Source organism: Theropithecus gelada, chromosome 7b (genome assembly GCF_003255815.1).
Source record: "Theropithecus gelada isolate Dixy chromosome 7b, Tgel_1.0, whole genome shotgun sequence".
NCBI classification, from domain to species: Eukaryota; Metazoa; Chordata; class Mammalia; order Primates; family Cercopithecidae; genus Theropithecus; species Theropithecus gelada.
The window spans coordinates 65,833,409-65,852,748 of NC_037675.1; the positions used below are offsets into that span (position 1 = coordinate 65,833,409).

Below are 19,340 nucleotides of genomic sequence, written 5' to 3' on the forward strand. Positions count from 1 at the left end.
TGCTGGGATTATAGGTGTGAGCCACCGCACCCGTTTTTTTTTTTTTTTTTTTTTTGAGACAGTCTCACTCTGTCGCCCAGGCTGGAGTGCAATGGCACGATCTTGGCTCACTGCAACCTCCACTTCCCAGGTTCAAATAATTCTCCTGTCCCAGCCTCCCAAGTAGCTGGGACTACAGACGCGCACCACCAAGCCCAGCTTATTTTTGTATTTTTAGTAGAGACAGGGTTTTGCCATGTTGGCCAGGCTGGTCTTGAACTCCTGACCTCCGGTGATCCACCCGCCTCAGCCTCCCAAAGTGCCGGGATTACAGCCGTGAGCCACCGCCTGTGGCCAAAATTTTTGGCAGAGATGAGGTCTCACTATATTGCCCAGGCTGTTCTTGAACTCCTGGGCCTTGGCCTTCCAAAGTGCTGGGATTACAGGCATGAGCCACCATGCCCGGCTGATACACAACTTTCTAAAAGTATGTTTCTAAAGCAAATTCACAGTATATTAGGTGGATGAGTTTAGCCACACAATGTATTGTTGATTTTGGTCTCCTGTATTTGCTATGTTACATGTACTTTGAAGATTTTTTCAGTGGGTCTTTTCTATTGAACAAGTTTTTATAATCTAAGTTTATTTTAAAGTTTATATTTGATCCATTCTGACTAAATGACTTTATTTAGCACAAAATAGAGGAGCTGATGCCAGTTAATATCAATTGCACCAGAGCAATACTTACTAATTAATCAAGTGCAGTACAAATACATACTGAAGCACAAAGAATTCTTCCAGGTCTTCAAGACAAAAATCACAGTTTGTAATTCCTTGTATTTAAGTCATCCAGGTTTGGGATTGTGTAATCTCACCAGTTTTCAAAATGTCTAACCATACAAACACAGAAGTACAGCAGAGAATAATCATTTACAGACTTCACTCTTAAGAAATTAAAAATTAACAATTTAAGTGCCACAGATCTATATGTAGTTCAAAACATATAAAGACACAAATTACATTATGAAAATTCTTCGCATGGCCCATTTTTACATCAATTACTACAAAAAATGGACATTTATCAAGTATCTGACTCACAACATCAAGAATGTGCCTGCACAAACGTTAATGAAATTACACATTTTTCACACTATCTTTTTCCATGATTAATATGTATTTCCTTCAGTTTTCAGTGAAGACTTTTCTAATACTACTATGTTATTACCTTCAACCCATTTCCTGTCCTCATCTACTATTTAGATCACCTGCATTAAAGAAATAAAAATGGGCTGGGCCTGGTGGCTCACACCTGCAATCCCAGCACTTTGGGAGGCTGAGGTGGGTGGATCACAAGGTCAGGAGTTCAAAACTAGCCTGGCCAACATGGTGAAACCCCGTCTCCATTAAAACTACAAAAATTAGCTGGGTGTGGTGGCGTGCGCCTATAGTCCCAGCTAATCGGGACGCTGAGGCAGAAGAATCGCTTAAACTTGGGAGGTGGAGGTTGCAGAGAACCAAGATCGTGCCACTGCATTCCAGCCTGGGCAACAGAGCGAGACTCCATCTCAAAAAAAAATAAAATAAATAAACATATTTCTTTATTGTTTTTGTTCCTTTTCCTTTGTGTAAACAATATATTTGGGAGAACTTTCAATAAAGCTGAAATTGACAAAGTTTTATTCCCAATAATGCCAAAGAACTAATATCCTCCTTACTGAAGGCTAAAAAGAAACAGTGATGATTAAATTACAGTAGAATAGGAATTCTAGCAACAGTATTGTTTCTAGAGTTATTTGTAAAAAATAACAATAAGAGTTCTGTCAATTAGTCATTGAATATTAGATAGTACATTACTGCTTTTAAGAACGTTCTAGAATTTATAGGCTGAAATACTAAAGTTAATACGTCTATCTAAAGAATAAATGTCGTTTATATGGCTGGTTTTAATCAATAATACTGAGAGAACTTAACACATTTAATATAAATCCTCACAACACCCCTGTGAGGTAGGTATTGCTTACACTCACTTTACAGATGAGAAATCAGGAAGAGCAAGAATTAACAATCTCAAGAGTTATAAATAAAAAAAATTCTTATTTTCTTATAAGGCAGACTGTGCTGAGTTCTGATGATATGCTAATAAGAACAAATACTAAAACAGTCTCTATTTTTCTCCAGAAAACAACTGTGTAAGATTTTGAAAGAAGGAAAAATTTTAAGCTGACTCACAGGGAAAATGTTTGTTTAGTATCTGCCTGATACACAGATGAAAATGCATACGATATTTCCAGTTTCAAGCTTGGTAATCGTTATGCAAACTGCACCATATTATTAGGATACTGGCTAACCGTATAGCTCCATTTTGTGGAGATGTAGTCAAAAATAAAGGTTTTAGCTGGAAGAACTTTTTTTTTTTTTTTTTTTTTTTGAGATGGAGTCTCGGCTCTGTCACCCAGGCTGGAGTGCAGTGGTGCAATCTCAGCTCACTGCAACCTCCGCCTCCTGGGTTCAAGCTATTCCCCTGCCTCAGCCTCCCGAGTAGCTGGGATTACAGGTGCCCACCACCACGTCCGGCTAATTTTTTGTATTTACTAGGGTTTCACTGTGTTAGCCAGGATGGTCTTGATCTCCTGACCTCATGATCCACCCGCCTCGGCCTCCCAAAAGTGCTGGGATTACAGGCGTGAGCCACCACGCCTGGCCTATGTGGAAGAACTTCTAAAATACAAAGCAAATTTTCTCAGTGAGCAATCACATCTTTAAAAAATAATACTCAGGGCACAGTGTTAGGCATATGACAGTTACTTTAAAAGATGCCTGCAGAGCCAGGCGACAGTGGCTCATGCCTGTAATCTGAGGCCAAGGGGGGCGGATCACGAGGTCAGGAGCTCAAGACCATCCTGGCCAACATGGCGAAACCCTGTCTCTACTAAAAATATAAAAATTAGCTGGGCGTGGTGGCATGTGCTCAGGATGCTGAGGCAAAAGAATTGCTTGGATCCAGGAGGCGGAGGTTGCAGTGAGCCGAGATAGCACCACTGCACTCCAACCTGGCGACATAGTGAGACTCCATCTCAAAAAAAAAAAAAAAAACAACCCTGCAGCATAAATGAAAACAACAACAACAAAAACTGGGGGTCAGTCCCACACCATTTACTGCATCTCTGGAATTCAGCTTTTGGGACTTTTTTTCTATAAAATGAAGTTGATATTTTCCCACTTCTTAAACAGAATGAATGTTATAAGGAACAAGGAAAGAGCATTTGCTTTGAATTCCTAATATTAAAAGGAACTGTAAGAATAGAAATAGTTAACAACTATTTTCTTAACTCTCAACAAACAGATATATTTCTGCTTTAAATCAGTGTCGTCTATCACGGCCAATCAGCTGCTAACAAACTCTTACCATTTCTCCACACTCTGCCCTGACATGCTTGCTGTCTTATCCCATCATCCATATACAACTCTACCTCCACCCTTTAGCTATATACAAGGATTTCCTGCGTCAAAGAATAACGAGTGGGCTGGGCACGGTGGCTCACACCCGTAATCCCAGCACTTTGGGAGGCCGAGGCTGGTGGACCACCTGAGGTCAGGAGTTCCAGACCAGCCTGATCAAGATGGTGAAACCCCATCTCTGCTAAAAATACAAAATTAGCTGGGTGTGGTGGTGCATGTCTGTAATCCCAGCTACTTGGGAGGCTAAGACAGGAGAATCGCTTGAACCCAGGTGGCAGTGGTTGCAGTGAGACGAGATTGCACCATTGCACTCCAGCCTGGGCAACAAGGGCGAAACTCCTTAAAAAAAAAAAAAAAAAATAAATAATAATAATAATGAGTGGGCAAATAGGGAAGAATACAGAGGAGAAAAATTAAGGCTAGGAAATATATCCTAACTAGCCTAAAATACAAAAAATAAATGTTAATACTTGTGTTCTTCCAATGAGATGAAATCTTTGATGGCAGTACAAATTTGAATAGTTGCCTAAGTGAATTGGTAGGAAAAAGTTTAAGATTAGATGAAGTTCTGAGTTCTGACCCCAAAGAGCAATACATTTGTTTTAATTACTCCCAATACAATTGATCTTATAAATAGTTAGATTTGTTCTCAACACACATCAGTCTTGACCATAGGAGCCTTTACTCACTTGTCTAAGGCAGAAACTCAATTGCCTGACACAATATCCAGTAGTTTTTTCTTCATTCAATCCTCAAGAAAAACTTACCACTTTGTAATTTACCTAAACTGTTTATCTAGAGAAAACCTTTGTGTCCTTAGAATTAGGTGGATTACTCTTTGAGCTCCCTCCTGACTGAATGCTGATGCTGTTGAATGTGTCAGGAAATATCCTCGGAAGTGGAGGGAGCTCAAGAGTTTTGTAAGTGGTTAAATTCTAAGGCTCACAAACCAAATTTTTTAGATGTATTCAAATGCCTGTGAAGCTTAGAATTTAACAAGAGGGCAAAAAAATATGTCTGTTTTATTATCCTTGACTATGCGGTGTTTGAAATTTAAACATTTCAGAAACAATTTAGATGTATCCTTTGTGGTGAAGCCTAACCAGCTATTTCCCAGGTATATAGAGCCAGGGGATCTGTAATTTATTCCATCAACTTTAACTCTCCTGGGGTTTTAGCTTTGTAAGTGTCACCATTATAAAAGAGGGTTAAGTTGATTTATAGAGGGAAAGCTAACATCATGGATTTTAAATGCAGTTACAGAACACTGAATGTATCCACTTTGCTGGCTTTATGGATCAGGAAAAAAGTAAAAACTGTGCCACTGAAAAACTACTTTTTCAAGTGGTTTTTAGAAAATTAGTATCAACCCAGGAAGCCCCAAAAATCCTCTGACATTGAGGGTAGAAAGATGATTTATATTTTATCATCTTTCTCTTTCAACTCATGTAAACCTCTGGTCATAAAAATCTCAAATTGCTTTTTAAGCTGTCTAAGAAAACACTACACACCAAGGTAACAACCCTGGGGTTTTTAGTCAATGTAGTTCTAGCTCAGTCTCTGTCTTTGCATGTTTATCTATGTGTGTATATCTTACTGTTTCTTAAAGATTTTTTAATTTCTCTCTGACTCTTCTCCCTTTCTTTTAACTGTTTCTTATTAAAAATGAGGTATACCATGCCTGTAATCCCAGCACTTTGGGAGGCCGAGGCGGGCGGATCACGAGGTCAAGAGATCAAGACCATCCTGGCTAACACGGTGAAACCCCGTCTCTATTAAAAAAATACAAAAAAGTTAGCTGGGCATGGTGGTGGGTGCCTGTAGTCCCAGCTACTCAGGAGGCTGAGGCAGAATGGCGTGCACCCGGAGGTGGAGCTTGCAGTGAGCCGAGATCACGTCACTGCACTCCAGCCTAGGCGTCAGAGGGAGACTGTCTCAAAAAAAAAAAAAAAAAATGAGGTATACTCAATGTTAAAAAGTAAAGAGAAGCCATGTAGGTAAGATGTTGTAGAGCTAGTTGTTAAAAAATAAAACTACTCATGATTTGGTATATCTTAAAATAAATTTTTATACATTATAACATATGTATAACATATAGTTATGCACTAAAATAAGTATTAATTTCCTATATGGAAGAAAATATTTAAAAATAATCCTTGTAGGAGTGAATTCATGTGAAATGTAGGCAGAAGTGATAGTTTAGAATATGCTTTAAAACAGATTTCATTTACTTTATATTCAATCTGATTTTACTGGTTCTGTAACTGGAAAAACTTAGAAATTCTATAAATAACTATTTAAAGTTTCCATATTTCTACACTGATTTCTGATTTCTAAATTGTAATTTCATTTGTGAAAAGTTCACAGTAGTAATTGAATGTTACATTTTAATAGCCACATATTAATATGTCTTATGAGAAGATCTAATATATACAACCTTAAAACCATGGATAAGCTGTGAAGAAAAAAAGTCAACCAAACTTGAGGAGGAAAATAATTTATGAATAAAAAATGCCATGCGAATTTTCTTTTTCAGAATTGGTATAAAAATTCTGAAAGAGAAGCTGCTACTCAACTAGGATAGCATCCACATTTTCTTGTGTAAGCTCTGACTCTAAGGCACAAGGCAAGTCTAAGTGTTCTTGTGACAAGCGAGAACTTTTCAGGGAGACATGAGACCAGTTGTCACAGTATGGCTGAAATCTCTGGGCCAATGCATTACCAAACCTTTGGCATCGGTTATATCTGTAAGATTTACCTTTGTGTGTATACATGTGTTCCAACAATTGGCTCTTTCGAGGGAATTTATGACCACAGATGGTACAGCTCATTTTTCTTTTCCTTGAAAAAGAAAAATTACAGTTTAATTCTACTGGCTCTGCGTCTTTGGAGATCAAAGATACTTGACTGATCTGCAAAGGCTCTGTGGTATCCCGGTTGGTGTGGTCTGGCTGCTGTTCATTCTCCTTAACAATGAAGGAGCTGAGCCTGTGGCATTCAAGGGCCTTGCTGTTTTCATTAAGGGGATGCACTTCACCAAGGTCATTGCTTTCCAGAATGGAAGCAGGGACACCGAATGGCAGGGATCCAGACACATGTGTATGGAGATGTTGCCTTAGGTTACCACGGGAATCAAAACGTTCCCCACAGTAATGGCATAAGTGTATTTTGATACTGTTTTCAGTAGAAGTGGGGCCTGTCACCTCTGATGAGGGTGAGGGGTGGCTCTGGGAGATCACAGATTCTGGGTCACATCTCTCCTGCTTGATGGAAACTGGGGGCTTCTGGTGCTCCTCCAGCGCCTGGGTGACAGGATGGGCCCTCTGCTGGTCTGCAGTGCCATCATCCAGACCAATAGCAAGAGACAGCTGTAACTGGGGGTGGTCACCCTGGACAGCAGCTCTGTTTCCACTGTTACTAGAAGGAGCTTCTTTGACCTCCAGTCCTTGTTTCACAACTGTTTTTTGGGTTGTTGAGATCTGAATGCCATATAAATTTGAGGACTGCACAGTCTCCGGTGAGAACACTTGATTCATTTCGGTTGCAATGTGAGAAAGGTAGTCGGCGTGAAGAAATCGAATCCCTTCCTCCAAACGACTATGATCCACAATCTGCTTTGGCCCTTTCCCCGTGTACATAATATGCAACAAATAGCTGAATATGTCAGGTTGGATGTCAGTTGGCTGTATTTTTATGCATTCACTGTTAAAAACAAAAACAGACCCACAAGAAATGAAACACAATCTAGTTGGCCTTTCAGCTAACAGCATAGTCTGAGACTAAAGCAATTTCTTCCTAAGAAGTTCAAACTTAGCAATCTGCCTTATAAAACATGGCAATACAGGCTTAAACTTTCATTTTATACCAACTTTATGGCCTACCAAAAAGTCTTCCTGTATTCAATCTACTGCCTAAAGTTAGGAAACATAGACACATTCTGATTAGTTCAACGTTAATCGAATGACTCCTAAGTGATATGCACTATACCAGATGCCAGGGGTAGAAAATTGATGAATAAAATAGGTACCCTGCTCTTAAGGAATTTAACAGTCTGTCGAGTAAACAATCAAAAGAACTAAAAACAGGGACTCAAAACAGATACCTGTATGCCAATGTTCACTGCAACATTACTACAGTAGCCAAAAGGTAGAAAGAAGCTGAGTGTCCACCAAAAGATGAGTGGATAAACACAAGATGGCTTACACATACAAGGGAATATTATTCAACCATAAGGCTTACACATACAATGGAATATTATTCAACCATAAAAGAAGGAAGTTCGGATACCTGCTACAACGTAGAGAACCCCGAAAATATCATGCTAAGTAAAATAAGACAGACACAAAAGGATGAGTATTGTATAAAATATCTAGAATAGGCAAAGTCATAGAGATAGAAAGTAAATTAGCGGTTTCCAGGGGTTGAGAGGGTGAGATGGGGCATTATTGCTTAACGGGTACAAAGTTTCTGTTTGGGGTGATAAAAAAGTTTTGGAAATAGATAGTAATAATGGTTGTACAACATTGTGAATGTGATTATCACCACTGCATTGTATAATTAAAAATAGTTAAAATGGCAAATTTTACATGTTTATAGCCACAACAAAAATATCTTAAAACTGTTGAAAGAATCTATTGAAATCGGCCAGGTGCAGTGGCTCATGCCTGTAATTCCAGCACTTTGGGAGGCCAAGGCAGGTGGATCATCTGAGTTCAAGACAAGCCTGACCAACATGGTGAAACCCCGTCTCTACTAAAATTACAAAAAACTAGCCGGGTATGGTGGCACACGCCTGTGGTCCTAGCTACTAGGGAGGCTGAAGCAGGAAAATTGCTTGAACCTGGGAGGCAGAGGTTGCAGTGAGCTGAGATCACACCACCGCACTTCAGCCTGGGCAACAGAAAGAGACTCTGTCTCAAAAAAAAAAAAAAAAAAAAGAATCCATTGAAATTGATAATATTTAAAATCTAAATGCTAATCTTATTTTGGCTTCCCAAATATATTCATATATGTGTTCTTTAAACCACAAATGAGAGGCCAGGCATGGTGGTTTATGCCTGTAATCCCAGCACTTTGGGAGGCTGAGGCAGGTGGATCACTTGAGCTCAGGAGTTCAAGATCAACCTGGGCAACACAGCAAAATCCTGTCTCTACAAAAATACAAAACAAACAAACAAAAAATTAGCCAGTCGTGGTGGCATGCACCTATAGTCCAAGCTACTCGGGAGGCTGACATGGCAGGAACACTTGAGTCCGGGAAGCAGAAGTTGCAGTGACCTAGGATCGTGCCACTGCACTCCAGCCTGCGCAACAGAGCCAGACTCTGTCTCAAATAATTAAAAATAAAAATAAATAAATAAATCACAATGAATACAGGTATAATTTTGAAAAGCTTAAAAATAATCCCAAATTTCAATTTTTACATATGAATCTAGAATTCAAGTAATAGATGGAAATAAGTATGTAAGAAATCAGACATATCCCTGCAAAATTAGAATAGAGACAACCTGAAGGAAATGTTGCTATCAAGGAACAATGAAATCAGTGAATGGACTTACCTTCCCTGAAGCATAAGTTTATATCAGTGCATCAGATTGCTCTGGGTGGCAGTATGCTGACAATCCATTGCTTTAGTCTTGATACCTTAGGACTTCCCTCTTCCTCTACTGGGTTCCACTCTTAGCTCTAACCCACCCACTAACATGGTTTGTGGCAGGGCTTTTAAAAATATCAGTTCAGGGTTCTAATAACATGATTTTTAGTTGCTCAATACAGAGATACCACATAGCAGGCCTACCTTTGTATCACCTGGGTTCAGTTTAGCAAGCACATAACAGGTGCACTGAGAGCTGAACCAACTCACAGCTCTCAAGAGACTGCTCTGAAGGTGGCGTTTCCAATATAGTGAGAGTAATCTACACTGACACTTAGGTCAGATAAGAAACTCCTTCATTTGCCAGAAAAAGTTGCCCATTACTTGTCCCCACTCCAATCTCCTCTCCACTTTGTGCCGTATGTTTCAACCATTCCGATCTATTCTGTGGTCTGAATGAGCTGGCCTGGTTCATATATCTGTATATGTTTTCATGCCATTTTTTCCCTCTGCCTATGATGCACATTCTTGAGTCCTTCTACAACATCTGACTCCTTCTGATTCTTCAAGATCCAGGATCTCTGTAAAGCCCGTTCCAACCTTCTCAAAATAGGGCCACTGAAACCTTACTCTATCTTGTATACACTTCTATGACAGACTTAAGGCATTATTATTAACAATAACAGTAGCTAACAGTGCAAAACTTTATTCTAAGCATTTCAATACTATTAATCCATTTAATCTTCTCAGTACCCATGGGGTGAGTATACTATTCAAACATTTTATAGATAAGGAAATGGAGGCACAGAAGGGTCAATTACAGCACAACTATTTGCTTTATACACATTACTTATCAGACTATGAATTGCTCAAAGACAGAGATTATAACCTACCTGTTATTGGGTGATATGGTTTGACCCATATCACCCAACTCTCATCTTCAATCGTAATTCCCATAATTCCCATAATTCCTATGTGTGGTGGGACGGACCTGATAGGAGGTAACTGAATCATGGGGGTGGTTCCTCCATGCTATTCTCATGATAGTAAGTTCTCACGAGATCTGATGGTTTTATAAGGGGCTTCCCCCTTCACCTGGCTCTCATTCTTCCTCTTCCTGACACCATGTGAAGAAGGAAGTGTTTGCTTCCTCTCCTGCCATGATTGTAAGTTTCCTGAGGCCTATCAAGCCCTGAGGAATTGTGAGTCAATTAAATCACTTTCCTTTTTAAACTACCTAGTCTCGGGCCAGGTGCAATGGCTCATGCCTGTAATCCCAGCACTTTGGGAGGCTGAAGCAGGTGGATCACCTGAGGTCAGTAGTTCAAGACCAGCCTGGGCAATGTGATGAAACCCTGTCTCTACAAAAAATACAAAAATTAGTTGGGTGTGGTGGTACACACCTGTAATCCCAGCTATTTGGAGGCTCACAAGAATCACCTGAACCTAGGAGTTGGAGCTTGTAGTGAGCCGAAATCACACCATTACACTCCAGCCTGGGGGACAGAGTGAGACTCTGTATCAAAAAAAAAATTTTAAAAAAAACCCCAGTTTCAGGTACGTCCTTACAGCAGCATGAGAACGGATTAATACACTGAGGTATAGCACAGAGCCTTACATATTGAATACTTATTCAATAAATATTTGAATGAATTAACAATTAAGGCCGGGCATGGTGACTCACGTCTATAATCCCAGCACTTTGGGAGGCCGAGGCGGGTGGATCACCTGAGGTCGGGAGTTCTAGATCAGCCTGACCAACATGGAGAAACCCCGTCTCTACTAAAACCACAAAATTATCAGGGCGTGGTGGTGCATGCCTGTAATCCCAGTTAACTCAGGAGGCTGAGGCAGGAGAATCACTTGAACCCAGGAGGCGGAGGTTACAGTGAGCCGAGATTGCACCATTGTACTCCAGCCTGGGCAACAAGAGCGAAACTCTGTCTTCAAAAAAAACAAAAACAAAAACAATTACAATGTATAATTGAGGCTGAACTCCTATTTCAAGTAAGGTTATTTAAAAAAACATAGAGTGTTCCGTCACTTTCAATCTAGGATGGAATAAAACTACTCTACCAAAAGGTTAGAATCTGAATACCACTTTCCTTCCCCCTCCCTATATACCTAATATGTTGGATTAACCCAAATTTGAAAAAGCAAAGTAATTTTGAAAAAATATTTGAAACAAGTGACCCTTAAACTATAATACAGACCATATGGCAGGTAGAATTAGGATACTGAAACTTTGCTATGAAAGTGTTATATGAGCCCGGGTGCAGTGGCTCACGCCTGTAATCCCAGCAATTTGGAAGGCCAATGCGGGCAGATCACCTGATGTCAAGAGTTCGAGTTCAGCCTGGCCAACATAGTGAAACCCCATCTTTACTAAAAAATACAAAAATTAGCCAGGCATGGCAGCACACACCTATAGTCCCAGCTACTTGGAAGGCTAAGGCAAGAGCACTGCTTGAACCTGGGTGGTGGAGGTTGCAGTGTGCCGAGATCGCACCACTGCACTCCAGCCTGGGCAACAGAGCTAGACTCCATCTCAAAAAAAATAAAAAATAATAAAACAAAAGTGTTACATGAAATAAAAATTAACAGCTTAGTGACTAAAAGCATAGACATAGCTTCAGACAAATCTGTATCAAACTTATTGGCTATATAATCCTGCATGGGCAAGTTACTTAACTCAGTCTCAGTTTTCCTTTCCCTAAAATAGGGAGGGCAGTAGAATTTACACTACAGGGCAAATACTTAGTGCTTTGGTATGGGATAAGCCTTCAGTAAATTTTAGCTATTTTTTTTTTTTTGAGACAGAGTCTTGCTCCGTCACCCAGGCTGGAATGCAGTGGCATGATCTCGGCTCACTGCAACCTCCACCTCCCAGGTACAAGCGATTCTCCTGCCTTAGCCTCCCGAGTAGCTGGGACTACAGCTGTCCACCATGCCTGGCTAATTTTTGTATTTTTAGTAGAGACGGGGTTTCACCATATTGGCCAGGCTGGTCTCGAACTCCTGACCTTGTGATCCGCCTACCTTGGCCTCCCAAAGTGCTGGGATTACAGATGTGAGCCACGGCACCCGGCCAATTTTAGCTATTCTTAGTTTCATTCTTATTTTCCACTATGGAGCCTACCCATTGAGTTTAATTACTAATGTATAAAAAATTATTATAATTTAGCCAGGCACAGTGGCTCACGCCTGCAATCCCAACACTTTGGGAGGCTGAGGCAGGCAAATCACCTGAGGTCAGGAGTTCGAGATCAGCCTGACCAACATGGTGAAACCCTACCTCTACTAAAAATACAAAAATTAGCCAGGCGTGGTGGCACGCGCCCGTAATCCCAGGTACTCAGGAGGCTGAGGCATGAAAATCGCTTGAACCTGGGCAGTGGAAGTTACAGTGAGCCGACATTGCGCCATTGCACTTCAGCCTGGGTGACAGAGCAAGACTCCATCTCCAAAAAAAAAAAAGAAAAAATTATAACTTTACTTCTTAGGGTGACTCTGTAACAAAGAATTTCCAAAATGATATTATAATAAGGCTTATATAAATCACAATATTAAAAATTCTTATTTACAAAAACACATCCTTACCTTGTTTGGTGAATAAATATCATCTTGAAATAGTTAGAAAAAGCAGCAAGCACCGCTCTGTGGGCTTTGAAGTAAACATCTCCAATTGCAACTGTGCAATCACACAGAAAACCAAATTCTCGCTGCATGTTCAGTTGTTGGAGAAGAACAAGGCTATGGCTGGCAGTGTCCATTGTGGTTCTGAAAAAACGACAAGATAAATATATATAGGTGTGTATTTATATACGCATTACTTTTTATTAACATAAAATTGTCTACAGTTCACACAAACCTACAAAGTAACAAGGAAACCTAAATTTAAATGAAATTATTCAAGTTTTCCATCCTATTACTTTCACTGCAAACACGGCTAACACTAACTTCCTCCATTATGCCAACTGATATAAACTCTGCTGAACCATAAAATATGACCCTTTTTCCTCTGATAAGAAGATAGCTTGGTATGAGTGACACACGAAGACAGACCTGTCCTTTTCCATCTATGTGAACACAATGTTTCTAATCTTGTTTCCTCATTAGAAAAATGAAAATGAGATACTGATTCCTGCCTCACAGTTAAATGAGATAACTTATGTGAAACCATGTTGTAATGGAAACTGCTACTTGATGTTAGCTATATGTTAATAACATAACAGGGTATCCTGGCTGAGCTAGAGATGTCCCTCCTCCTCACGGATCCTCTGGTACTCAGGGGATACTGGCCTCCCACCTCTCATCAAATGTTTGGGGGACTTATCAGTCACAGTAGCTCAGGAACCCTTAAAATAGATGTCAAGCCACATCCCCAATTTAATTGTGGCCCAAGAGCCTCATGAGAAAGAACTTAAGCCGGTGCAGTGGCTCATGCCTGTAATCCCAGCACCTTGGGAAGATGAGGCTTGAGCCCAGGTATTCGAGACCAGCCTGAGCAATATAGTGAAACCTCATCTCCACAAAAAATAAAACAATTAGCTGGGTATGGTGGCATGCACCTGTACTCCCAGCTACTTGGGGGGCTGAGGCAGGAGGATCACTTAAGCCTGGGAGGTCAAGGCTGCAGTGAGCTGTGATCACACAACTGCACTCCAGCCTGGGCAACAGTGAAACTGTCTCAAAAAAACAAAACAAAACAAAAAACCAAAAAAAAAACCACAAACAAAAAAGAAAGAACTTAAACCCTGATCTCATCTGGATTCAGATGCACATTAGAATGTAGGTTCCCAAAGGAAGTAGAAGGCAAGGTGGAACAACTGTCGGGGGAGCCTATATGAGGAAGAATATGCAGAATTCTGGCCGAGAAGCCGAGTATAAGCAGCAAAGACATTCAGAAGTGCCCTGGTTTCAGGCAGGTGCGAGACTATCTCATCTTCTCTACCCTACTGTGGAGAGAGCCCTGGTAGCTGTAGTATAAAGGGCATCACTGGGTGGCCAGGAGAACATCCTTTGAAAGAGCAGACACTGAAAAAAAGAATGAGGATTCCACACCAGCCAGTCAGACCAAGGTCTAAGGAGGTCAGTGATGGAATGCAGGGTTAGCCGTCTGGAGACAGGCAGTGGCTTGGGCAGCAGACAGCTAAGTGATCAGTAATATAATAAATATAGCTAACATTTTATAGTGCTTCCTATGTGTCAAAAATTAGCCAGGCATGGTGGTGCATGCCTTAGTCCCAGCTACTTGGGTGGCTGAGTCAGGAGGACATCTTGAGCCAGGAAGATCGAGGCTACAGCGAGCCATGATCATGCCACTGCACTTCAGCCTGGGTGGCAGAGCGAGACCCTGTCTCAAAAAAAAAAAAAAAAAAGCCGGGTACGGTGGCTCACGCCTGTAATCCCAGCACTTTGGGAGCCCGAGGCGGGCGGATCACGAGGTCAGGAGATCGAGATCATTCTGGCTAACACAGTGAAACCCCATCTCTACTAAAAATGCAAAAAATTAGCTGGGCATGGTGGCGGGTGCCTGTAGTCCCAGCTACTTGGGAGGCTGAGGCAGGAGAATGGCATGAACCCAGGAGGCAGAGCTTGCAGTGAGCCAAGATCGCGCCACTGTACTCTAGCCTGGATGATAGAGCGTGACTCCGTCTCAAAAAGAAAAAAAAAAGGTAGAATCTATTAAAACTACATATTTAATGTACTGATGTGGAATAATCCCCAAATTTTATTATTATTATTATTATTAGAGATGAAGTTTTGATCTTGTTGACCAGGCTGGAGTGCAATGGCTCCATCTCAGCTCACTGCAACCTCCGCCTCCCAGGTTTAAGTGAGTCTCCTGCCTAGCCTCCCAAGTAGCTGGCATTACAGGTGCCCGCCACCATGTCCAGCTAATTTTTGTATTTTTAGTAGAGATGCGATTTCACCATGTTGGCCACGCTGGTCTCAAACTCCTGACCTCAGGTGATCTGCCCACCTCGGCCTCCTAAAGTGCTAGCATTACAGGCATGAGCCACTGTGCTGAGCCTAACAAAATCAAAATCTATATTGACAATTTCAGCATGTGAAAAACGTGTCTTAGAATCAATGAAGGCCGGGCGCGGTGGCTCACGCCTGTAATCCCAGCACTTTGGGAGGCCGAGGCGGGCGGATCACAAGGTCAGGAGATCGAGACCACAGTGAAACCCCGTCTCTACTAAAAATACAAAAAATTAGCCGGGCGCGGTGGTGGGCGCCTGTAGTCCCAGCTACTCAGGAGGCTGAGGCAGGAGAATGGCGTGAACCCGGGAGGCGGAGCTTGCAGTGAGCCGAGATCGCGCCACTGCACTCCAGCCTGGGCGACAGCGCGAGACTCCATCTCAAAAAAAAAAAAAAAGAATCAATGAAATGATTATTTTTTCAATAATAATCAATTTTTTGAAAAAACTGAAGTATCTTAAATTAGCCTGATAAATTGTCTCAAAAAACAAAAACAAAAACAAAAAAACACCAAACCCTCAGATCATAAACATTTTCACCAGTTCTTCCCATTATGTAGTACAATGAACTACTGAACCACAGGGAAATGAGACATAGCACACTAATAAGCCACCCATATGGGAATCTTATGGTTAATGGTCTATGGGTAATAGTTAAATTCTTCACTTATTCAACAGATTTTTTGAAGAGCAATTTAATAAAGAAAAAATATGTAAAAGCGTGCATTGTACAAGGCATGGAGACAGAAAAAAATGACAGATGTTACACTCAAGATTACAGGCTCACAGGAAAGATAAAACATCAAACCATAATTATAATATGAAATAAATGCATTTAGTAGCATAGAGCAGTTAGAGAACATGCTATCAGAGGGAGACAAACACAGGCAACTCAATGCGAAAGAAGGCCAGGCAGAAAAAAAATAAAATTAATAAAATTACTGGGAAGAATATGAATATTTAGATAACAGAAGGATTCAGTCTGGCATAGAAAAAAAACCAAAGTAACAGAAATAATGAGATGTGGTCAGCTCACAAAGGATACTGAATATAAGACTGAAAAGTAGTATAGTGTTTGAAATCAACTATCTAAGACGTTTGAGTAAGAACAGCATGATCAGTTACCTTACTCTGTGGGAGGGAGAACAGAGTGTGGTAGTTAAAGCTTGAACTAAAATCAGACAGCTTAAAATTTTAGCTCTGCCATTTACTAGCTGCATGGTCTTGGCAAGATACTTAACTCTCTGGGCCTCCATTTCACTTATAAAATATGGATAATGACAGTATCTAACTTAAAAGTTATTTGAATTTAATGATATAATGCACTTAGAAATAGTGGGCCCATAGTAAGTGCTTAATAAATACGAGGCATTATCATCATCACCATCATTAGGCATGAATCAAGACTGCTCTAATAGCAACATATAAAAAATATTAGCAAGGGAAAAGGCATGGAGAAAGAAAAGACTGGCTAGAAGCCTACTATGATATCAAAGTAATTGTGGTGGGAATGGAGGAAGGAATACAAGAGATACATTAGACACAAAACTGACATGACTTGGCAACAGATTGGATGTGGTCACCACAGAGATCAAATCAAAGGTGAGTCTCAGAATTCCAGCTTGGGTAAATAGAAGAATTCATCCATTCCTTCAGATCACATTTTCAGAGTAACTGCCACGTGCTAGGTGTTGATATAAAGGCAGAGTCCCAGAACATTAGAGAAGTAGTACAGAAACTGGCTTGATAAGAGGCTCCCACCTCAAAAAAAAAAAAAAAAGAAAAAAAAAAAAGGCCAGGTGCGGTGGCTCACACCTGTAATCCCAGCACTTTGGGAGGCCGAGGCGGGCGGATCACCTGAGGTCAGGAGTTCGAGACCACCCATGGTCAACATGGTGAAACCCCGTCTCTACTAAAAATACAAAAAATTAGCCAGACATGATGGCGGGTGCCTGTAATCCCAGCTACTCGGGAGGCTGAGGCAGGAGAACCGCTTGAGCCCGAGAAGCAGAGGTTGCAGTGAGCCAAGATCATGCCATTGCACTCCAGCCTGGGCAACAAGAGCGAGTTCCGCCTCAAAAAAAAAAAAGAAAAAAAAAGAAGAAGAAGAAGAATAGAGGTTTCACCTCAGACACCCTGAGCTCCAAATGTCTACCAGATATCTAAGTAGAAATGTTTAGTGATCAGCAGAGACAAGAAGCAGGACTGGGCTCTAGAGAGAGCAGAGCCGGAGAGGGAGAAGAGGCCTCTAAAATGACAAGGCTGAAGTAACCAAGTATGAAAATAATAAAGTAGACTAAAAAGTAGAATGAAATAAGAAGGAAAAAAGCTAAGAATGAATCTTTGGAAAACAGAAAAGACACAATAAGACAGAGAAGGAGAAATAAGAAAACATCGTCATTGAGGAAAAGCAATGACCTTGCAGAAAGGAGGTGGCAATGGTGCAAAATAACTGAAGAGAAACATGGGGGTGAGGCCCATTACAAACATGTCGAGTGTAATGACCAAAACATTCCTGGTGACCTCTGACAATAGCACAGGAAAGCAGCAAGGGCCAAATATTTGACTGCAGGGGATATTAGAAACCAGAGGCTAGGCCAAGCGCAGTGGCCCACGCCTGTAATCCCAGCACTTTAGGAGGACAAGGTGAGTGGACTACTTGAGGCCAGGAGTTTGAGACCAGCCTGGACAACATGGTGAGACCCCGCCTCTACTCAAAATACAAAAATTAGCCGGGTGTGGGGGCATATGCCTGTAATCCCAGCTACTTGGGACGTTGAGGCCGAAGAATCACTTGAACCCAGGAGGCAGAGGTTGCAGTGAGCTGAGATCCATTGCACTCCAGCCTAGGCAACACAGCGAGATTCTGTCTCAAAAAAATAAAAATAAAAATAAAGAAACCAGAGGGCATAAAGCCTAGACACAGACATGACAGGACAAGACATTAAGGGAGCTTCAGATCAGAAGAAGACCCAAATGCACCTCTTCCCTTTACATATGAAAGAAACCTGGAGTAATAAACTCTGAAACTTACATAGAGCACTGAAGTTTACACAGAACTTTCATATACAATAATTTATCTACTTCAGATTAGATAATTTCTATTAATCTATCCTCAAATTAAATGACTTATCTCTTCTATCTGCTCTGTTAAATCTATTCAAGATTTTTGTTTCAAATACTGTATTTTCAGATATAAAATTTTCATTTCGTTCTTTTTTAAAGTTTCTAGTTCTCTGCTGAGATTTCCTATTTGTTCACATATACAACATTATTTTGCTTTACATCCTTGAGCATAGTTATAATAGCTGCTTTAAATCTTCTCTGCTAAATCCAACCTTTGGCTCATTGTGGGGTCAGTCTCCACTGATTAGGGTGATGGTTTCTGGATTATAGCCTAGATATTGTGATTAATACAAATGACTCTAGATTCTGTAATATTCTTCCAAAGAGTGTTTATGTTTTTGTTTTTGTAGACAATTACCTCAGCTAGACTTAAACTCCAAGTTCTGCCTCCCCTGTGGTGGACAGTAGCTAAAATCTCTGCTCCTCTAGCCTTAAGTGTGCTGTTTGGAGGCTGCTCCACACATGTACAGTTCAGGGGTTTGCAAGAAATTCAAGCAGAGTTTATAAACAGTGTTTGGGGTTCTGCCACTCCAACATTCTTTCTAGGATTTTCTCCTGCACTTTCCAGCTGCGTGATCACTGTGAGCTCTGTCCCCATTTCTTCTAGAGAGATTACAGGTTGTTATTACAGTTGTAGCCACCTCTTCATATCACCAGCCGGGACCTATGCCAGTCTAAAAGCCATAAAAACAGAAGCTTATTCACTGCTGTTCTCCTCTTCCAATTGCAGACCTCAATCTAGTTTCTGTAATTCTCAAATGTCATCTAGTCATTTTTAAAACTTTCATCAGCTGGGCGCAGTGGCTCACGCCTGTAATCCCAGCACTTTGGGAGGCAGAGGTGGGCAGATCACCTGAGGTCGGGAGTTCGAGACCAGCCTGATCAACATGGAGAAACTCCGTCTCTACTAAAAACACAAAATTAGCCGGGTGTGGTGGCACATGCCTGTAATACCAGCTACTCCAGAGGCTGAGGCAGCTGAGTTGCTTGAACCCGGGAGGCGGAGGTTGCGGTAAGCCGAGATCGTGCCACTGCACTCCAGCCTGGGCAACAAGAGCGAAACTCCATCTCAAAAGGGGAAAAAAAAAATTTATCAAGTTTATATTTATCTGCAGGAAATTGTCCTGATAGGAACTATTCAACCATTGCCCCCTCCTCCAACATTTTGTGTTTTTTTTTTTTTTTTTTTTTTTTTT

At 40.9% G+C, this 19,340-nt stretch overlaps 1 protein-coding gene across 4 annotated transcripts in view; it reads right to left on the reverse strand.

Annotated features, from left to right (window-relative positions):
- Positions 1-5,481: 5,481 nt before the first annotated feature.
- ZBTB25 (zinc finger and BTB domain containing 25) overlaps positions 5,482-19,340 on the reverse strand; it is a 22,725-nt gene continuing 8,866 nt past the window's right edge. For 3 of the 4 annotated variants that reach the window (XM_025391206.1, XM_025391207.1, XM_025391208.1), the window contains 3 exons: positions 18,503-18,818; positions 12,632-12,811; positions 5,482-7,140 (listed from right to left, as the gene is read on the reverse strand). In XM_025391206.1, coding sequence (XP_025246991.1) covers positions 6,006-7,140; positions 12,632-12,804 — 1,308 coding nt within the window. In that variant the 5' untranslated portion in view covers positions 12,805-12,811; positions 18,503-18,818 and the 3' untranslated portion in view covers positions 5,482-6,005. The remainder of the gene's footprint in view (positions 7,141-12,631; positions 12,812-18,502; positions 18,819-19,340) is intronic. The other variant, XM_025391205.1, reaches the window with a different exon arrangement.